This window comes from Pongo abelii, chromosome 7 (genome assembly GCF_028885655.2).
Source record: "Pongo abelii isolate AG06213 chromosome 7, NHGRI_mPonAbe1-v2.0_pri, whole genome shotgun sequence".
In the NCBI taxonomy this organism is placed as follows: Eukaryota; Metazoa; Chordata; class Mammalia; order Primates; family Hominidae; genus Pongo; species Pongo abelii.
In genome coordinates, this window is record NC_071992.2 from 20,906,597 (window position 1) to 20,927,957 (window position 21,361).

The window sequence follows — 21,361 nt, forward strand, 5'->3', positions numbered from 1 at the left end:
TTAAGAGGAGTAATGGGATGTGAGAAAATGCCTAGCACATCACAGGGCCCAATAAATGTCTGGGTACCTCCTTTGTCCTTCCTTCTGGTGTTCCCCTATAAAATGTGCCTGACTTTTCTTTTCCCGTCTTTGGCAGAAATCTCGGGAAATAGTTAAACCTTGCCTTCTTCCAAACAAAATGTTTCCAGTGGCCTGGAAGGTGGCAGAGGACAGAGCCAACGCCAGGCCTGGGAAGGCTACGGCTCGTGGGTACCTCTGCTGTTGAGGTGTGGCCCATCTAAGCAGAGGAAAGAACCAACGCCAGAAATTGGGGGCCAGGGTGGCACGTCTGTCCCCTGGCTCCCTTTCTTCTTCTGGGATTCAGGCCATGCGAGTTCTTACCTTGAGAGGCAGAGTGGCAGGTGGGGCTGGGCAGCCCTTGCTGGTGTGCACAGCTGGACAGTACCTGTAGAGCCGTGCCCTTGTCGCCTGCACCGTGGTACCTGTGGCCTCCTTACAGCTCCTGGGGAGTATTTGGCAGGTCTCGGCACCTCTGCTCAGCACAGTCCTTTCCGCTCCATCTGCAGCGTGGACCATGACAGCCCTTGGAGGGGAGCATCCCAAGGCATCCCTGCATCGCGGGTCCATGCCCCACAGATCTTGGGTAGCAGAAGTGACTAGCCAGTGCTTCCAGCCCATGGAGGGACTGCTGCTTTCATCACTCATGACGGGAGCTGGGCTAGGAAGCCTCCATGTCAGGGGCTGTAGCCAGCCCAATGTCTTGGAGGCAGGGGCCTGGCAATGCCTGTGATGTGGGGATCTGCAATCACCACCCCTGCTTATGTCCGGATCCTGGGATTTTTTCCTCCCTTCCTTCTTTTCCTTTGGAGCAGAGCAAGTGAAAGCAGCTGGTTCCTCCGTCTCAGGGCCTGCCTTCTGCAGCAGCCTCAAAGGAGGGGCAGCTGAGCCCTGTGTGCGCCTGAGGTCCCAGCCTGCCAAGAGGCCTGTCCTGGGACTTGGGAAACTGTGTCCCTCCTCCAGGCCCCCTGGGGTTGCCGCTGGAGACAGGGCGGGGAGAGTGCAGGCTGGAGGAGCCCGCAGCTGGATGAAGAGGAAGGAAGTTTTCATCTGCTGCTGCTGAAACTGCCCAGCCATTTCCTCCAGGGGGGTCGGGCTGGTCGCTGCCAGGGTGGAGTTTCAGGCCTCAGTGCCCAGGGATGCGAACAGCAGCAGCTGTGGGCAGACGTGACTCAGCCCCATGGTTCCACCGACAGCCTGAGGAAGCAAACAACATGTCTTCAGCACCCAGGGGAGTCTTAAAATAGGGGGGTCAGATAATGATCTTGGCCAAGGAGCTGGACTTTGCACTTGTATCACAGAATCACAAAAAGATATTAGTGGAGAATAATCTACAAGTGAGGGGTGACAGTGAGGACAGTCAAGACAACCCCTCTCACCTTTTTTTTTGTTTTTGTTAAGACAGAGTCTGGCTCTATTGTTCTGGCTGGAGTGTAGTGGCATGATCCCAGCTCAACGCAACCTCCGCCTCCCGGGTTCTAGTGATTCTCCTGCCTCAGCCTCCGGAACAGCTGGGATTACAGGCACCCGCCACCACACCCACCTAATTTTTGTACTTTTTAGTAGAGACAGGGTTTTGCCATGTTGGCCAGGCTGGTCTTGAATTCCTCACCTCAGGTGATCCATCCGCCCCACCTCAGCCTCCCAAAGTGCTGGGATTACAGGTGTGAGCCACTGTGGCCGGCCCCCTCTCACCTTTGTGTGTCTAAATGGAATCACTTTTTCTTCACTGCCCCCTTCCTGCTATTTGAAATGAAAACACTATTCATTTCATAATTTAATCCTAAATTCTGTGTTAGCTATTCTTGTTATTTGGTGACTGACCTGTGAGACACTGGTTTATAAATGAAGCCTCCAATAGGCTTTGAAGTGTACTTTTCATCTACTTTGTTTGCATTATTTTTACTAAATACTTTTAAGACCTCTAGGATAAAGTGCGCAACAAACAGTTGTAAGCAACTTTAATGTTTTCATGAATTTGCACTTTAAATCCTGTGGTCATTTATGGGTTCTCTAGGAGAGGTCCCACATCAAAATACTTGGTGTCATGGTTTGTGTCTCCTCCAAAATTCTGGTGCTGCCAATGTGATAGTATTAACAGGTGGGACCTTTCAGAAGCAATTGGATCCTGAAGGTGCCTTCCTTCATGAATGGGATTAAGACCCTTATAAAAGAAGTTTCTCACAGCTGTTGAGCAGTAGGTTGCCCTTCTGCCTTCTACCCAATGAGGACACAGTATTCCTCCCCTCCAGACGACAAAGTCCTCACCAGACAAGGCACCGGTGCCTTGATCTTGGACTTCCCAGTTCCCAGAATTGTGAGAAACCAAATTTCACTTCTTTATAAATTACCCAGTCTATGGTATTTTCTTAGAGCAGCATGAAAGAAATTTGGTATCACCCCACAAAATGAAAAGGAAGTGGTATTCTGTTGCAGCCATGCAGAAGATATTTAGCATCAAAGAAAGAAAGAGAGAGAGAGAAAAGAAAGAAAGAAGGAAGGAAGGAAGGAGGGAGGGAGGGAGGGAAGGAAGAAGGAAGTAAGGGAAGAAGAAAAAGAGGAAGGAAGGAAGAAAGAAAAAGAAAGAGAGAGAAAGAAAGAAGGAAAGAAAGGAAGAAAAAGAAACAAATAAGAAAAAAGAAAAACATAAAAGAAGAGAGAAAGAAGAAATAAGATTAAAAATAAAAAATCCAGGTAACAAATTAGGCTGGAAGGGCTTTTTGTTGTTGTTGTTTTAAAAAATAATTTAGCCCATCTTAATTAGAGGGAAGAAAAAAATAATCTAACCCTTTAACTTGTGAGAACATGGCAGTGCTTTTTAAAAATGGAGATCGTTTCTTTTTAGCAAATTGTAATAGGTAATTGAAAAGTATAATAAATAAAAAATGAGACAAAAGGAAGAAGAAAAGAAATCATCTTAAAATTCAGTTGACTCACTCACATGCAGAGTATTTCTATAGGCTCAGTACCTCTCAGAGGGAAAGGAATCTTTTCGAGTCATGCTGACTTTGTACCTGAGGAGGAAAGAAGGCAGGTCTGAGAAAGCTCTAGTCTTCATCAGTGTGAAATAACCTGACTAAAAGGGAACCAGGAAATCATCCTCCAAAACAAAGTGAGCATGTGGTCTAGAACTTCCTTGCTCTGCATGCAGCATTGTGTCAAACCTGGGTGAATTCTCCCTCCCTGACTCCTCAGCATCCCCGCACATGGGCAGCACCCCTGGGGCATCAGGGGCCACTGGCCCTGGCTGACCACGGCTGGCCAGGCTGAATCCTTGGAAATTCTCAGGATGCCAGGATGCCCAGTTGGAGTCTTATGATAGTTTTCCTTGTTAAAGGTCTTCACACAGTTTTTTCACCAAAGGTTAAGGAGGTTTTGCCCACATTTCCAGATAGCTGGCAAGTGACTCAATCTACATCTCACTTAGAAATGTGTTCAAATCTGTTTAGGCCAGGCACCGGCTGCTATAATCCTTTTTATCACATCTACAAAGAAAATTTTGACAAAACCATATTATGTCTAACTGTAATTGTATGTTGATCTCATTACATTAATGTTCATAAAACATTTTACATAAGTGATGTCTAGTCCTCTATAGGTAATTTTCACACTCTCCTATACAAGAACTTGTCTGAACATTGTAATCACTCAACAAACAGTAGTGCGTGTTGACTGATTAACTGCCAATAACATGGGAAACTATATCTTCGTATGGAACAGGAATTTGGGTGAGAAGAAACCTTCTGAAGGTACTAACCATGACGTCAGGGGCTTTGCATAGTGTATTTCATTCAAGGCACAGCACAATCCTGTGAAGTAGGTGGCATCATTTCTATGTTGCAGTTAAGGAATGTGAAGCTCAGGGAAGGCACAACTGCCCCAAGTAGGCAGGGGCTTTAAAGAGCTATCAGATGAGAAGTTTCACTCCTTCACCTCTTTCCATTTCAAACATCCAACTTCTAAACCAAATGAAGTAAAGTACCAAGGGAACCATGGTGATGCTGGTAGTGTGTCCAGAGCACTTCTCTCTTCTTTTTATTTGCAAGCTCACCACAGTGGGGATTACTGCCCAATATTTCATTTCTGGGTTGTGTGGGCTGAAATGGGAGAAAGGTAAAGAAATGGTGGATGACACTTGAGAGCTGAGAGGAGGGCTGACTTGGAGGATTCATGTAAGACATTTCCTTGGGACACCCTTAAGAATTAGGAGGCATTTAGGGGATGGGAGCTCTGTGTGAGATGTGGGGGAAAGTGTCAGAGAAACATGAGTAAACAGCAGAGTGATTTGAGAGCATAGACTTTGGTGCCACACAGACATTTCTCAGCCCTACTTCCACTGTGTGGCCGTGTGACCTTAGGCAAGTGTATTAGTCTGTTCTCACACTGCTCATAAAGACATACTAGAGACTGAGTAATTTATAAAGGAAAGAGGTTTAATTGTCTCACAGTTCTGGAGGGCTGGGGAGGCCTCATGAAACTTACAATCACGGCAGAAGGGGAAGCAAACGTGTCCTTCACATGGTGGCAGCAAGGAGAAGTGTAGAGCACAGAGGGGAAAAGCCTCCTATAAAACCATCACATCTTGTGAGAACTCAATATCACGAGAACAGCATGGAGGTAACCACCTCCATGATTCAGTTACTTCCCATTGGGTCCCTCCTGTGACATGTGGGGGATTATGGGAACTACAATTCAAGATGAGATTTGGGTGGGGACATAGTCAAACCATATAAACAATTCACTTGGTCTTTTTGACAATCGGGTCCTCTTCTCTAAGATGAAGTAATAATAAGTACTTCCTTTTCAATAATAGCCATTCTGACTCATGTGAGATGGTATCTTATTGTGGCTTTGATTTGCGTTTCTCTAATGATCAGTGATGTTGAGCTTTTTTCATATAGTTGTTGGCCACATGTGTGTCTTCTTTTGAAAAGTGTTCATATACTAACACAAGAACAGAAAACCAAACACTGCATGTTCTCACTCGTAAGTAGAAGCTAAGTGATGGGAACACATGGGCACACAGAGGGGAACAACACACACTGGGGCCTATTGGAGAGTGGAGAGTGGGAGGAGGGAGAGAGTCAGGAAAAATAACTATTGTGTATAGGCTTAATACTGGGTGACAAAATAATCTGTACAACAAACCCCCAGGACACAAGTTTACCTATATAACAAAACTGCACGTGTACTCCTGCACTTAAAATAAAAGTTAAAAAAAAATAGCTACTTTCAAGGGCTGTTGTGAAGATTAAGTGTAGGTGCAAAAGGCTTCCTTAGCATAGTGCCTGCTACCTAATCGGTTCTGTAAAATAAATGTTAGTTACTTTTTGAATTTAGACCCGCATGTTATCCTGGAGAAAACTTGTTCACCCAACAGAACAGTTTGAGTTGTTTCATGAAATGGATAATTTTTTTTAACCTGCAACAGGTAATTACATGCATGTTTTCATGCTTCCTGTCTGACGGGAAAGCACCTAAGAGCTGAGGAATTAATTGGGACGTAGGAAGGTCAGCAAGGGATTTGGGGTCAGGGGAAGTGGGTCTGAGTTCTGGAGTAACTAATCATTAGCTGTGACTCACAGCAAATTTGAACCTCAGTGGACATTGTTTTAACACAACGAAGTAAATTTCTGCCCTTCCTACCTTATGGAATTGTTTTGCAGGTCAAATGAGATAATCTATGTAGGAATACTTTGTAAACACAAAACTGATATAAGGTCACATACCATATGACATTTCGGCTAGTGATGGGTGGTCCCATAAGATTAAAATGGAGCTGAAAAATTCCTATTATCTAGTGATGTGGTCACTGTCATAATGTCATAGCACAGTGCATCACTGATGATGCTGGTGTAAACAAACCACTATGCTGCCAGGCACATACAATTGTATGCAATTATGTATAGTACGTAATACTTGATAATATGTACTATAGTATGTAACACTTGATAACAAACAACTATGTTACTGGTTTATGTATTTACTATTTTATCATGATTTTAGAGTGTACTCCTTCTACCTATAAAAAAAGTTGGCCGGGCGCAGTGGCTCACGCCCGTAATCTCAGCACTTTGGGAGGCCGAGGTGGGCGGATCATTTGAGGCCAGCCTGGCTAACATGGTGAAACCCCATCTCTACTAAAAATACAAAAATTATCCAGGCGTGGTGGCGGGCACCTGTAATCCCAGCTACTCAGGAGGCTGAGGCCGGAGAATCGCTTGAACCCAGGTGGCGGAGGCTGCAGTGAGCCGAGATTGTACCACTGCACTCCAACCTGGGTAAGAGTGACACTCCATCTCAAAAAAAAAAAAAAAAAAAAAAGTTAACTGTAAAACAGCCTCAGGCAGGTCCTTCAGGAGGTATTCCACAAGAAGACATTGCTATCCTAGAAGAGGACTGCTCCATGCTTGTTTTTAGTCCCGAAGACCTTCCAGTGGGACAGGATTTTGAGGGGGGATACAGTGATAGTGATGATCCTGACCCCTGTGTAGGTCTAGGCAGTTGTATGTATTTGTGCCCTTGTCTTTGACAAAAAAGTTTAAAAAGTAAGAAAAAAATGTTAACAGAAAAAAGCTTTATTATAGAATAAGGATGTAAAGAAAGAAAATATTTTTCTACAGCTGGAAACTGTGTTTTAAGCTAAGTGCTACTACAAAAGAGACAAAAGGTTAAAAGAATAAAAGAATTTATAAAGTAAACCTTTACAGTAAGCTAAGATTAATTTATTATTGAAGAAGGAAAAATATTTTAAAAATAAATTTGTTGGAGCATAAGCGAACTATGTTGATAAAGCCTACAGTAGTGTACAATAATGTCCTAGGCCTTCACAGTCACTCACCACTCACTCACTCACTCGCCCAGGGCAATATCCTGTCCTTTAAACTCCATTCATGGTAAGTGCCCTATATAGTTGGACCTTTTTTTCTTTCTTTTTTTTTTTTTTCTGAGACAGAGTTTTGCTCTTGTTGCCTGGGCTGGAGTGCAATCGTGTGATCTCAGCTCACTGCAACCTCTGCCTCCCAGGTACAAGTGATTCTCCTGCCTCAGCTTCCCAAGTAGCTGGGATTACAGGTGTGCGACACCGCACCTGGCTAATTTTGTATTTTTAGTAGAGATGAGTTTTCGCCATATTGGTCAGGCTGGTCTCAAACTTCTGACCTCAAGTGATCCACTCACCTTGGTCTCCCAAAGTGCTAGGATTACAGGCATGAGCCACCACACCCGGCCAGGTGGACCATATTTTATCTTTTATACTGTATGTTTACTATACTTTTTTCATGTTTAGATATGCTTAGATACACAAATGCTGATCATTGTATTATCATGCCAACAGTATTCAGTAGAGCAATATGGTGCACAGGTTTGTACTCTGGGAGCAGTAAGCTAGACCAGAAAGCCTAGGTGTAGGCTATACCATCTAGGTGTCCAAAAGTGCACTCTGTGATGTTCGACAATGACAAAATTACCTGAGGATGCATTTCTCAGAACATATCCCTGTTATGAAGCAACACATGACTGTGTATGTTAGATCCTTGAATTGTGATGGATGTTGTTATAATAATATTATTATTACTAACAGTAATTCTAAACTAATCATTGTTTGCGATTTCTCTGAAGTCTCAAGGTTTCTTGCTCTGAAATAATGCTAAGTTGAGGCCCTATTTTTTTGCTAGCACCACAGACCTTCAAGATTCATAAACGATGAATGCAAACAACAGATCATTAAAAGTGTACTTTATTTGTGATAGTGATTTCTTCTCATCACTTCTACAGAGAAAAAGAACATTCTAGAATCGTAACAATGGTGACAAGGGGTGTGGGCACAGCGTTGTTAGGAGGGGGAGACACCAGAGCACCAACTTCTCTCACTTAAACCTTATGACAACCTTAAGAAGTAGGCAGCATGATCCCCTTCTTGGAAATGCAGAAAGAGAGAATGGGGGAGATTGAGAGGCTTGCAGAAGGTGACATCATTAGGGAGAACAGTGGTTGAGGTGGGTATACAGGTCTGGCTCTTTCCTCTCCTCTCTATGACCAGTGGACTTAATGTAAACAGCATGTCCAGCCTGACTGTACTTCCTGGCCTCAAAGCCCAGGTTCCCAAGAAAGATCCACCCACCCCACATGAGCTCCCTTTGCTCATCAGGGAGCTTTACCATTTCTAACGTTGTTTCCCTAATGTTTTTAAGAACTTATGTGATTCAAGATTGTATAAAAATGGTACTTTATCAAGACCATTGACTGAAGTGAAGAAAACCAGTGATCTCAAAGGAATGATGATTCCAGAGAACAAGTGTTAGAGGCTTAAGACCCAGGAAATCCCAAGGATTCCTGGAAATATTCCATTCAGAATTTTAGATCAAAGGAGGCACAACCTGCCTCCCAATTCTCATTCATTCTCCCAGATGGTGGAGTCCACCACTGTCTATCCTTGGCATTGATTTACAGAGCTCTTTGGAGTCACTGTGCCCAATTTGGTTGTGACCTGGTGGGCATTCACAGCTGATAGGAAGAAAAAAATGTGGTAATCTTAGCCTTTTCCTGCTGTAAGAATTGTGTTTGGAAAATGACCTGCATTCTTAAGTCAAGAAAAAGTGAGAGACAAGGTACAGCTGGAATGGGACACGAGACTGAGGGAGAGTTTGGCGGAACTGAAACCTGAATAGCTAGGGAGGCATGAGTGTGTTAAGGGAGTGTGTGTCAAGGGCATAGATGAGGTGACTGAGCTGAGAGATGACCTAGGAGAATCAGAGCAATGGTAAGAACTAGCATTGACCATCCCTACTCATACTTTAACAAATAAAGCTTCAAGATGTTCTAGGATATTCTATCTACTGGTTAGAAATACATCTTCAGAGTCAGAGCTTTAGTTTTTTTTCCACTATTATAAGAAAATTTTTGTCCATGTGAGCTTCATGTAATATTGGTATTGGTGATGATGATGATTATAGCTACTGTCTTAGTCCATTCAGGTTGCTACATAACAAAATAATATAGACTTGGTGACTTACAAACAACAGAAATTGATTTCTCACAGTTCTAGGGGCTGGGAAGTCCAAGATTAAGGTCTCAGCAGATTTGGCGTCTGGTGAGGGCTGCTTCCTCTTAGACAGTGGTCTTCTTACTCCAACCTCACTGGGTCGAAGGGGTGGAAGGTTTCTCTGGAGTCTTTTTTATAAGAAAACTAATCTCATTCATGAGTGCTCTGCCCCTGTGACCCATCACCTCCCAAAGGCTCCATATCCTAATATCATCCCCTGGAGAGGTGAAGATTTCAACATTTTACATTCATCACTTCTAATCTTTAGAACAAAGTAAATATTAGAATCTCTGTCTCAAAGACATGGACACAAGTCTGCAGAAGTGAAACTCTTTCCCCGAAGTGACAGCAATGGAGTGGATGCGGGCCCAGGTCGTTCAGGCTCTAAGGTCCGTGCTGTTTCTATGATGCCAGGCTGCTTCCTAATTAGTGTATTTAGGAGATAACTCTATTTTAAAGATAAAGACCTGAGATTTGGAGAGGGAAAGAAAAGAAGAACACATTTTCACCTCCTCTCTAGGAACCAGGGCCCGTCATCCCCTCAACCTCTTAAACTCCTGCTTTTTCCAAACTGAGTCCCTGGTGACCATTTTTTGCCTCTCCCTGAAAAGCAAGCCCAGTTCATTTCTTCAGGAGATGACACTGTGTCAGATATTTCCCCTTGTGATTATTATTTCTGGAAGAACCAGATGGGAAAGCTTGAGAAACATTCTAATTAGAAAGAGTCTTTCATTTCCATCCTGTTTCTATTTCCCTTCCAGCCCCCACCCCCATCCCATGCACACATTGGCACGTTCTGAGCACTTCTTTGTATTTTAGGTTGATATGTGCCTACCCTGGCAGCTGATCACACAGGCAGACTGCTTTTGAAGTAAATGGAAAGACTGCCCAAACAGACAAGAGTACTGAGCCACACGGGGAGTTTGAATGCTCTGTTCTGTGTCAAGCCCAGACAGCCGGTTCTCTTATTCATGGTTTCTGAAGCCCTTTATGCTAAAGAGTGCTGGGCAGTGAGAGACAGGGTCCTTTAGCCAGGCAGGGCTCAGGTTCCACACCATGAAGTGAGTGGGAAGCTGCAGTAGATGCCATTTGAGGGTGAGGAGTGAGGTGTGGGGTGGCTGTGCTCTAAGCCACCCGGGCAGGAGCCAGGGTCTGTACCTCCTCCCTTTAAACTCTCACTGCTCCTCAGTGAGGTCATCCTCACAGTGTTGCGCATTTACTGGAAGCAGCCTTCACAAAACCTTGATTAGATGAATAGGAATTACTTCTAAGAGCACGTTTTCTAAGTAGTCAGCTCATGTCTGTTGACCTTGGTAATGGCTGCAGTTGTATCTAGTGCCCCTGTGAGACAAGCAGTTCCCATTGGCTACTCAATTTAATCCTCCCCGGGCTACAGCAATGAAGTAACTGAGGCCTGAGAGCTGAAGCAATTTGCCCAAGGTCACTAACAAGAGGCAAAGCCAGTTCTTGAACCTTTTTTGTCCTAACTCCAACCTGGGGCTCTGAAGTCCTGCTGCTCCACTGGAAAGGCCCTCAGTGCTGTCCATGCCTAGGGGGGGCAGTCAGGCTGGGTGGGGATGCAGTCACACTGAGTGGGCCCGTGATCTGGTTCACCTCTGCCTGGCAGAACTGGAGGTATGGACAACCATGGCAGGGTATGAGTGGGATAGGAGCACGTGTGCTCAGCTCACATGCTCTATGCCTTTCAGAAGCAAATCTTGCAATAGTGGAAGAATGGCCTTATTTATCTTAAAAAGTCACACCAAGTAGATGAAGTGTGACACATAGTGGGAGGAAAGCAACAATTAAAAGAACAACCACGGCCGGGCACAGTGGTTCATATCTATCATCCCCACACTCTGGGAGGCCAATGTAGATGGATCACTTGAGTCCAGGAATTTGAGACCAGCCTGGCTGGCCAACATGATAAAACCCCATCTCTACAAAAACAAAACAAAACAAAACAAAAATTAGCATTACCCATGTGTGGTGGAGCATGCCTAGAGTCCCAGCTATTCGGGAGGCTGAGATGAGAGGATTGCTTGAGCCTGGAAGTTCCAGGCTGCAGTGAGCTGTAATTGCGCCACTGCAATCCAGCCTGGATGACAGAGGAGACCCTGTCTCAAAACACACACACAAAAATAAAAAAGCAACTGTTTGAAGCATAAGACTTTTCCTTAGGTCTTCTTGATGGCAAATGACTGCTTATTCCCTTGAGCACATACACGCAGTTGGGCTTGGTTTTCAACCTGTCTTCCTTCCCCTCTAGTGAAACAGCTGTGTAAGTAGGAGAGGAAAGGGTCCTTCCATAAGATGCAAATGCACCCATCAGAGTACCATAGAACCAAGAGTTCTACCTTTACAGATTAATTTTTCTGGGTTAAGCATTGTCTTGGGGGGTAAGAGTGAATTCTCCTTGAAAATATTACCTACTCTGGGAGGAGAAAACCCTCTATCCCTAATATCATGCTTCAAGTGGTTTTCTGAGACTGCTTCCTTCTACACTGCCAGGTGCAGCAGCTCCTGCAGGTGGGTGGTGGTGGAAGGAGGAGAGAATGGGCCACAGGCAGACCAAGGGCAAGCTTAGCAGCACTCAACATCCTCCATGAACTCAACAGAAGTCAAGAATGCAGGCAGTTCATGATGAAGACCTGCAGCGGCCCAGGTTTACCAAGCTCATTCACAATTACAATTGGAGAATTCGTCTTTGGTCATTTTCTACTTTAGAAATAGGGTAAATAATGTAACAATGTTTTTAAAAACAAGCTTCATCCCTTCCGGGTCCTTGTTTTAGCAAATATTCGCATCTAAAGGAAATATACTTGTGTGTGTACACACATGTGACTGTGCTGTTTGTTTTCCATTCCGCAATAGGAAAAAAACAGTTAACATGCTTTAAAAAAGTCATCCAAGCAGAAAATTGGGAAGAGCAGCAGCTGTGAGAAGAGATGTGTGCAGGGGTTACAAATGATTTCTCATTAACTCCAGATGCTCTTGTTCCTGGTCACCACAGCCCCATCTGAGAGGCAGATGTGACAGTGCTGGCAGTGACGATGACAGAGGAAGAGATGGGAGGGAGAAATGGTTAGCTTATTTGTTTTAAAAGAAGCTGCTCAAATGTTTTGAGTCCTTCTATGCCTCATGAGTTACAAACCCACAGAATGGGCAGGGCTTGGCTTGAAATTGAGGACAGCCTGCCTCTGCCATTTCCTGAGCGGGTGATCTTAGGCAAGTCACTTGGACTCTCTAATGCTCATTTTCTCACTAATAAAATGATGATGATAATACAGTCTGCTTTACAGAACGGAAGCAAGAACTAAGCGACATAATATGTAAGAAAGCAATTTATAGAATGGAGATTACTATGAACAAGGGGGTTATTTTTCTGAACAAATGGCTTGACTCAAGGTCACAAAATATCCATGACAACATGCCCTTTAGGGTAATTCTGAGTAACATGAATCTTAAAGGATAATTAGGAATTGGGCAGTTAAAGAGGAGGAGAGAGAGCACTTAGGTTTTGCATGAGCAAAACACACACACAAAGAAACCATGAGGCATGTAATCTGCAGGGCAGGCTGGCGCATGCAGACTTGAGGGGTGGCGGGTGAGCAGGGGTGGACAGATGAGCCCCCAGGTGGTTTGGCTCAGTAGCAACTAATCATAAAGTTTGAAGCAGAGAGTGGCAGGAGCCTGATCCTAGAGGCATTATATACCTTCTCAGGGAGATTGAATTTTATACCCTAGAATGATGTTGTATCTATTATGTTCAGTGAAATTTTAACAAACATATCTTTTTAAAAAAGTTTATTTAGTCAAGCAAGTTCTAGAATGGTGATGTAAATAGTTAACCCTGTTTCTTTACTGCAGGACTAGTTGGTATGCTAGTATAGTTACTAGGTTATGCTAGGTTAGCATACTAGTTTAGTACGATAACATGAACCACAAATCTTCAAGAAGGAAGTACTCTGGGATGTTTCTTTAAGACCTTTGAGCACAGGACTTTGTTTTGTTTTGTTTTGTTTTTTTGAGACAGCATCTCACTCTGTTGCCCAGGGTGGAGTGCAGTGGAGCAATCACCACTCACTGTAGCCTCGAACTCCTGGGCTCAAGCGATCCCCCCACCTCAGCCTCCTGCGTAGTTGAGACCACAGACATGTGCCAGCACACCCAGTTCATTTTTTTAAAGAAGTGTTTTTGTAGAGACAGAGTCCCTCTCTATCGCCTAGGCTGGTCTCAAACTCCTGGACTCAAGCAATGCCCCTGCCTGGGCCTCCTGAGGTGCTGGGATTACAGGCGTGAGCCCCCAGGCCCGGCCAGGACCTTTTGTTGGTCCTCACTCCCTCTTGCCCTCCCACTGCTCCAGGATTTCCCTGTTCTTACTCCACAAATTGGGGAATGCTAGGACCATGAGGGGCCATGAGTGAGCTCACTACAAGTCTGTGCTTGTAAACGCCACTGTGGTTTTGCCAGCTTTTCCTGATTTCCCATGCACTTGCCAGAGACACCCTTCCCCAGCTCCTCTTCACACAGGCTACTGCTTCTTCCTCTCCATGGATGAACTCACCACCTCTCCTGTAGAAAGGGTGACATCCAAGCTGGGGGCCAGCCTTCTGTTCCACTCCAACACATCTACATCTACAGACTCTGTCTTTGCCAGTTCCTGAGATGTTGGTCCTCCTTTCTAAAGTGAAAGCCACATTCTAGTCTAAGACGGGAATAATTGTCAGAGAAGTGAAGCTACATGTTCCAAGGTTGGAGAGTTAGTAAGAGGCAGAGCTTTGGCTAGCATTCAAGTCCCCTGATGCCCGGATGAGGACCCCTTTCCTTGGCTCATCATTATCTGTATCTTCCATTCTATAGTCTTAATCCAAGAGGTTCAAGTACATGACAGATGTATGTCATTAATACATTTTTAAAACACTGGCATAAAATCACTTAAACACATTGTGAATGCCTATTGGCTTTAATCTGTCAAGTTTTTTTTACTTGAATTATTATTTTTTCCTTTCTTTTCATTACACTATTTCTTCTTGTTTGTTTCTTTTGTGTTGAGGCAGGGTCTTGCTCTGTTGTCCAGGCTGGACTGCAGTGGCATGCTCATGGCTCACTGTAGCCTCAGCCTCAACCTGCCAGGCTCAAGCAATCCTTCTACCTCAGTCTCCCAAGTAGCTAGGACCATGGGTGTGTGCTACTACATCCAGCTAATTTTTTTTTTTTAAATTTCTTGGTAGAGAAGGAGTCTTTCTGGGTTGCCCAGGCTAGCCTGGAACTCCTGGGCTCAAGCAATCCTGCTTCAGCCTCTCAAAGTGCTGAGATTACAGGCATGAGCCATCACACTCAGCCTGCACTGTTTCTTCAAGAAAAATCACTCCAGTCCTAGAACTACCTAGGGATTAATATAAAACCTTCTGTACTAACAATGAAAACTGAAGTTAATGAAATTCAGCTGCCTTTCACAGTAGTTTCCATTTTGTTTCCCCACATTTTCTCTGAGTTTCTACTGTGCTGGGGATGCCAGTTGAGGGTGGATGACAGTTGTGCTGGGTGACAATAAGGGAGGCCCCCCACCTGCAGAGCCCCTGAAGCAGGTACCTGAGTTGCAACGGCATTTCAGCAGGTAGCGGACCCACTTTCACCCCTGTTATCTCTTCATGCGTTACTGACATGGAACCAAACACATCCACTGTGTTCGTGCCACTGAAAATGTTTGGATTTAGAGACAGCATCTGAAAAAACGTCTCTCTAAAGCCCTTTGCTTTAAAGAAGGTCTCTTGGCATAAAATCAACACCTTTCTTTCTCCATTGCTTGTTTCTCTTGGTGTTTAGAGTAAAACTGTTCTTTGCCTCTTTCTTTTTTTTTCCCGAGTACTTTGGGTAGAATTAGTTTTTGTTTTGCTCATGTTAAACCCATCTTTAAAACCTGTATGGCTATTTTCTAAGTTTTCAAAACTCATCCACTACTTTAATCACATTTTCCAGGCACTATTTCAATCCAGATAATTCGAAGGCACCAGGCTTCAGAACTCAGAGCTGGCACACGCACGACCTGAGAAGAGGGCTTGCTCACCAAGTTTACGGCAATCAGATTTGGAAGGAGTGAATGGTTGTTTGTGTTTAAAAATAGTCAGTTGAATATGGGAGGCTTTTTCCAGTTACTGTGGAGAGACGCTTTTAGGCCTGATTAGCCCCCAAACCACAAACTATGAATGCTTTATAGCTTGTGGGAATAAATATATCCTGAGATAACCTGGGACATTCATTCCAAAGCTATAATAATCTGGACACAACAAACCGAAGGCTGAATTATTAAATGAATCTAATAATGTTAATTCTTAATAAAATGTTACTATATATAACTTAGCTTTCATATAATCCTTTTTCCTTCTCAAAAAATATATATCTGCTGAATCATTTTATCTTTCCAGAGCCTTGCCTCCAGTTTTTTTTTTTTTCTTGTTTATTTTTGAGACAAAGTCTCCCTTACTCTGTCACTGAGTCTGGAGTTCAGTGGTGCAATCTTGGCTCACTGGAACCTCCTCCTCCTAGGCTCAAGTGACTCTCCTGCCTCAGCCTCCTGAGTGGCTGGGATTACAGGTGTGCACCACCATGCCCAGCTAATGTTTGCATTTTCAGTAGAGACAGGGTTTCACCATGTTGGCCAGGCTGGTCTCAAACTCTTGACTTCAAGTGATCCGCCTTCCTTGGCCTCCCAAAGTGCTGGGATTACAGGTATGAGCCACCTTGCCCAGCCACCTCCAATTTTCTTTCTAATGTAATCTATCCCTCATATTGTTGCTAGGGATATTTGTCCATAACACAGATACAAGCAATTTGGTTTTTTTGGCTCAAAATATTTCATGTTTCTCTATATCCATTAAGTCTGAACTCTCCAATATCACATTCGGTACTCCCCACAATCTGGCCTCTCACTTTCTAGCTTTGTGTGCCTCTAATAACACTTTACCATTTCAGCTACCTCCCTCTCAATAACGAACATCAGCAAATATTTATTAAGCATCTATATTACATGCCTTGAACTTTGCTAATTGTCAGGTTAATGTCAGTGAATAAAAGAGTTGTGTCTCCAGGTCTTGTGTAGCTTTCCATCGAATCACTAAGGGAGAAGATAATATAATTAAAAAACAAACCAATTCATACCAATTCATTGTGAGAGGTGTCACGAAGCAGATGCTGTAACAGAGAATCACAGGGGAAAGGCACTTCACTAGGGATCAAGGAGGACTTCCCTAAAAAGATTACAAGGTGGAACATGGACTGTGCATTCCAGGCAGAGGGACTCGCATGTGTGAAGTCTCTGATTCAGACCTGTCTGCAAGGTGGGCTCTGTAAAGTGAGTATTCACAGCAGAAGACAGTATGACGGGAACATCTCGGGGCAAGGGGCGTTATGCAGCCTACCACAGTCACTGACTAGAAAACTCACTGTTGGATTTGACATCCTGGAGTACATTGGGTTGAGAAATACAATTTTGGCAGAAAACAGTTTGGAGTTGGTTGAGGAATGAATGAGAAACCAAGGAATAGAAGGATCATAGACAGACAATCCTTTAGAGAAGTTCTGCTTTGACAGGTGATAGCTTCAGGGGTTTGGAGAGGGAGATACTAGAATGTGTGTCTATGCCAAGACTGATTGAGTAAAGAGAGGGAGATTGATTCTGCAGGAGAACTGGAAGTCGAGCTTACCAGAGAAGTAGAAGACCACCGACAAGCAATTGAGAGCTCATTCGAAGTCTAAAGTCATTAATTTGGAATGAAAGAAATAACATAACTTTTTGCAGTTGTGCTCATGCACAGAGAAAGTAGAAGGCTGAGTTTATCCATGAAGCTATGGAAGATGAAGGAATTTATGGTCTTTGTAAAAAGTAACTAGAATGGTAGAATATGGAATTGAAACTAGGCAAGAAAGGAGGCATTTATGAGGAGATCGATGAACAGTGAGAAAGTGAGAGAATGGATGGAGTGGATGCCATGAAGAAACTGAAGGACTTTTCTAGTAGGGATACTTGGACAAATAAACTAGAAGGTTATGGGATGGCCCAAGAGCTTGATGTTGGCCTTCAAGATTTTAGAGGTTGTACAATGATCCAGGGGGCAACTACTGGAGTGGGTGACTGAAGTAGATGGAAATAAAAGATCCCTTGAGATAAGGAGGTGAAGAAACTGAGATGCCAGGGGACTGAAATGGCCTTTCCTGGGAATGCTGAGGTTACAAAGAGTGATGACAGAATTTGGGGTGGAGAGGAAGACAGGGAACCAGAAACTAAAATCTTCAGTGAATAAAAAGGAGGGGTGGGGTGGTGGTGGTAACAAAGGAGACGGTATATCCAAGTCACAAGAACCCCAAAGGGCAAAGTTTCTGCAGGAAAAAGGGGACAATGGTCTGGTGGTGACAGAGGAAAGAAAGGAAAACACCTACCTTACATGGTTACGTGGAGTATGGGAAATAAAACAGCCTTTGGTGGCCATCGGAGAAGTGGTTTCAGAAAACCACTGCATTTCAGAATGGAGATGAAGAGAATGTTACAAGGGGAGGCTGTGAGATGGAGACATTTTATGGTGGAAGAGAAGGAGAACTTGGTCGAAGAGGAGTAAACAGAGATGTGTGAGAGTGAGAGCTCTGTTGACAGTGGATGATGGGATGCTGGGACCTCTTCCGTAGGTGAGGCAAAGGGAGATGTGCGCAATGAGATTTGGCCTGATGGCCTCTTACAGGAGGCTTGGCTCTGGTGGTCTGGGACCACAGTCCTGTCCATGTGGTCCAGGGTGGCAGCTCCCCTGGGACACCTGCATAAACGTCTTCCTGCTGGATCCGTGTCCTCGCAGACCTCCAACATATTCTAGATTTTCCCCTTTCTGAGCTTGGCCCCCAGTGCTCCTCCATGTAAGATGCTCTTACCTGCTAGTGCTACCTAATTTAGTCTCATCTGTCTTTAATGCCTGACACAAATTTCACTCTTTCTGCAACATCCTGCAAGATCCTTTCAATCAAGAGACCACTACTCCCGCTTCTGAATTTATGTAAGTGGAGTGGGATATGCAATGTTTTAAGACATTTTTTTCCCTCTTCAGCAGAAAACTTTTTTTATGTGCATTTTTGAGGCAGGAGGTGTATGCTGAAGGGAGGTCCCTGTAGTTCTAAGGACCCCCAAACCTCCCTTCCAGGAAGGCTAAACAGGATATGTGTTGTGTTGCCAAAGGTTAGGGCTCTAATTTTTGTCTTTTTCTGTCTTTCTTTCTCTTTCTTTCTTTCTTTTCTTTCTTTCTTTCTTTTCTTTCTTTCTTTCTCTCTCTTTCTTTCCTTCTTCTCTCTCCCTCTTCCTTTCTTTATTTCCTCTTTCTTTCTTTCCTTCCTTCCTTCCTTCCTTCCTTCCTTTCTTTCTTCTCTTTTTTTTTTTTCAGGGCCTTGCTCTATTGCCCAGGCTGGAGTGCAGTGGTGCAATCACAGCTCACTGCAGCCTCGAACTCCTGGGCTCACATGGTCCTCCTGCCTTGGCCTCCCATAGTAGGGGGCTGTAGTTTGAGGGACCCCTGAATTCCTGATTAGGAAAGAGACAGAGAATGAGGCTTTGGTGAAGGAAGGCTAAACAGAGTGTGGGTGGAAGCTGTTTGCAGGCAATCAGAGAAGCCTACAGGAAATGGGCAGAGGGAATCTGAGCTTGGAGTGTTCAGATGCCAGAGGCCACCCAGGGGACCATTCTTAGAAAGTTCTAGGGTCAGGGAAAAGAAGCAGGGACTGTACAAAACCAGAACCCAGATCCAAGGCCTGATTTTAGTCTTCTCCTGAGTGAACATCACTCATTTGTACCAGAGCCCTCACCTGTCCACAGATGGTGACTTACAGGAGCTGCAGTTTCTGGCTCAGTTGCTTTCCAGTCCCTAGCAAGGAGCCTTGTGCATATGTTGCAGATGCTCAAATAAGTTTATTGAGTTAATAGACTATCCTCTGAGATGGGCAGATGTGTTACTCCATCCTTGCATTGCTATAAAGAAATACCTGAGACTGGGTAATTTATAAAGAAAAGAGGTTTGATTGGCTCATGTTTCTGTGGGCTGTATAGGAAGCATAGTGGCTTCTGCTTGGCTTCTGGGGAGGCCTCAGGAGACTTACAATTATGTTGGAAGATGAAGCAGGAGCAGGCACCTCACACGGGGAAAGCAGGAGCCAGGCAGGGGGAGGTGCCACACATTTTTAAACGACCAGATCTCACAAAGACTCACTATCCTGAGAACAGCACCAAGGGGAGTAGTGCTAAACCATTCGTGAGAAATATGCCCTGGGATCCAGTCACTCCCCACCAGGCCCCACCTCCAACATTAGGGATAACATTTCAATAGGAGATTTGGGCAGGGACACACACCCAGACTATATCAGTAGGTTAATCACCTCAACCTTGTTATACTTTAGAATCTCCAGGACTAACTTCATACATTACTCCTGGAGATTCTGAAATACAACAAGGTTAAGGTGATTTCTTTGTATTTACTTAAAAAGCAACTGACAGAGGAAGTAAGAATTCAGGCTACTTCATGTATGGGTATCTTTGCCATTTGTTTGAGCCTCAGCTGTGCAGCTCCCCTGAAGGAAAAGAATGAGAGTCTGCTACTAAGGTGACAACTTGCAGAAAAGAAAGGCAAGATTTTATGAATACATAGTAACATTTTCCCTTTGCAGAGAGCTTGCATAAACAAGGCCATTTAAAAATAGTCTTCTGATAAGAGCTCTACAATAACCATAGTGTATAAAAATTGGAGTCCATATGGAAACAACCTGGGAGACAATATACAAAAATTAAAGTCATTGTAGAGTTAGGTTGGGATGATGAGTAATGGCCCCTGACTTTTCTTCAATCACTAGTTCACTATTTTTATATTACATTTTCAATACAAATGCTTCAGAAAATTCTCCAGTTTAGAATAAGACACCTTGTTATATAAAGTCATCATAATAACTTTATAATAATAGCATTCATTTAATTTCTGTTAAAAAGAATCACAGATAAAAAGTATTTTCTCAGGTCTGCCCCTGGAACACAGAAAGAATGCTCTTTAGGGTGGAGCAGCATCAGAAGCCCTCCCACGGTGGGGGACATTCCAGTTGGCATCCAAAAGGCCCTAAGTATTAACTGGGGGACTTTAGGGTTGAATGCCACAGCTGCAGGTGCCTTTTGTCAAAATGCAGTGAGTAGGAAGCTGAAGAAATGACTAAGGAGCAGAACTGTGGAAAATGGGAGGGAGGTGAAGTCTGTGATATTAGTTTCAGATCATCATCATCAAACCCTACCCACTGCCAGTCTCCCCCTACCCAGTGCTCATCAGCTGTCACACTGATACCTCCAGCTGGCAGTTCCTGAGTAAATTCTGACTACAGCAGATGAGATCTCAGGACACTCAGATCCATCAGCTGCATGCCCTCAAATTAGACTTGCTGCCGTAGGCTGTAAGGTTTGGAGGGCCTGAGGCATCATGTCCACCATATCAGAGCCTTCTCCTGAGTCCTGCATGTAGAAGAAGTTTATTCAAAGTCAAGCCTGATCAAATTAACTTCTGCTGTTAGAAGTCAGGTTAGTGGATTCCTTGAGGATGGATGGGTGGCAGAAGAAAGAAAGAATTCCTGGAGTGGTAGTAAGTTTCTCTTTCTTGATCAGGGTGTTACTTGGGTATGTTCACTTTGTGCAAATTCATTAAGCTGTTGTAAATTTATTCTATGTACATTTTTTCTTATATGTATTATAATTTAATAAAAAGTTAAAGGAAGAAGAGAGGAGAGAGAGGGAGAGAAGAAGAAAGGAGGAGAAGAAGGAAGGAAGAAAGAGAAGCTCGATGATAAAACTAGATCGAGGAGCTTGAGCCTGATTCTATAGGCAATTGAATGCCACTCTAGGTTGTTTAGCCGAGTATGACATGATAGTTGCATTATTATAGGAAGATTAATTTTACCGTGGAGAGCAGTTTAAATGGGATGAAACTAAAGGCAAGAAAATGAGGGAAGAGTTACAGTGACCTAAGTCTGCATGATGATGGCTGAGACTAGACTGGGAGGATGGTGATGATAGTTAGAAGGGTAGTGAGGGACATTCACCACATAAAGAGACAGTTGTAAGATAAGCTATTACATAAGTGAGCCGACATTCAGCACACATTACATGTTGTTTACATATATAATATTTAATATCGTGTTGCACACTCACTTTGCTTAAATTGTAATAAGAAATCTTGCTGTTATCAGTTGGCAAAGGAC

At 43.8% G+C, this 21,361-nt stretch overlaps 1 protein-coding gene and 1 long non-coding RNA gene across 4 annotated transcripts in view; one reads left to right on the forward strand and one right to left on the reverse strand.

Annotated features, from left to right (window-relative positions):
* The window catches only part of PSD3 (pleckstrin and Sec7 domain containing 3), a 727,754-nt gene that overhangs the window by 576,977 nt on the left and 129,416 nt on the right, over positions 1–21,361 (reverse strand). For 2 of the 3 annotated variants that reach the window (XM_054561280.2, XM_063726550.1), the window contains exons 4-5: positions 2,999–3,071; positions 382–1,254 (exon numbers count right to left, since the gene is read on the reverse strand). In XM_054561280.2, the coding sequence (XP_054417255.2) occupies positions 382–1,134 (753 nt within the window). In that variant the 5' untranslated portion in view covers positions 1,135–1,254; positions 2,999–3,071. The remainder of the gene's footprint in view (positions 1–381; positions 1,255–2,998; positions 3,072–21,361) is intronic. The other variant, XM_054561279.2, reaches the window with a different exon arrangement.
* LOC134761910 (uncharacterized) overlaps positions 7,905–21,361 on the forward strand; it is a 53,680-nt gene continuing 40,223 nt past the window's right edge. Inside the window, exons 1-2 of the long non-coding RNA XR_010141064.1 lie at positions 7,905–8,054; positions 11,612–11,834. This is a non-coding gene — a long non-coding RNA (uncharacterized LOC134761910). The remainder of the gene's footprint in view (positions 8,055–11,611; positions 11,835–21,361) is intronic.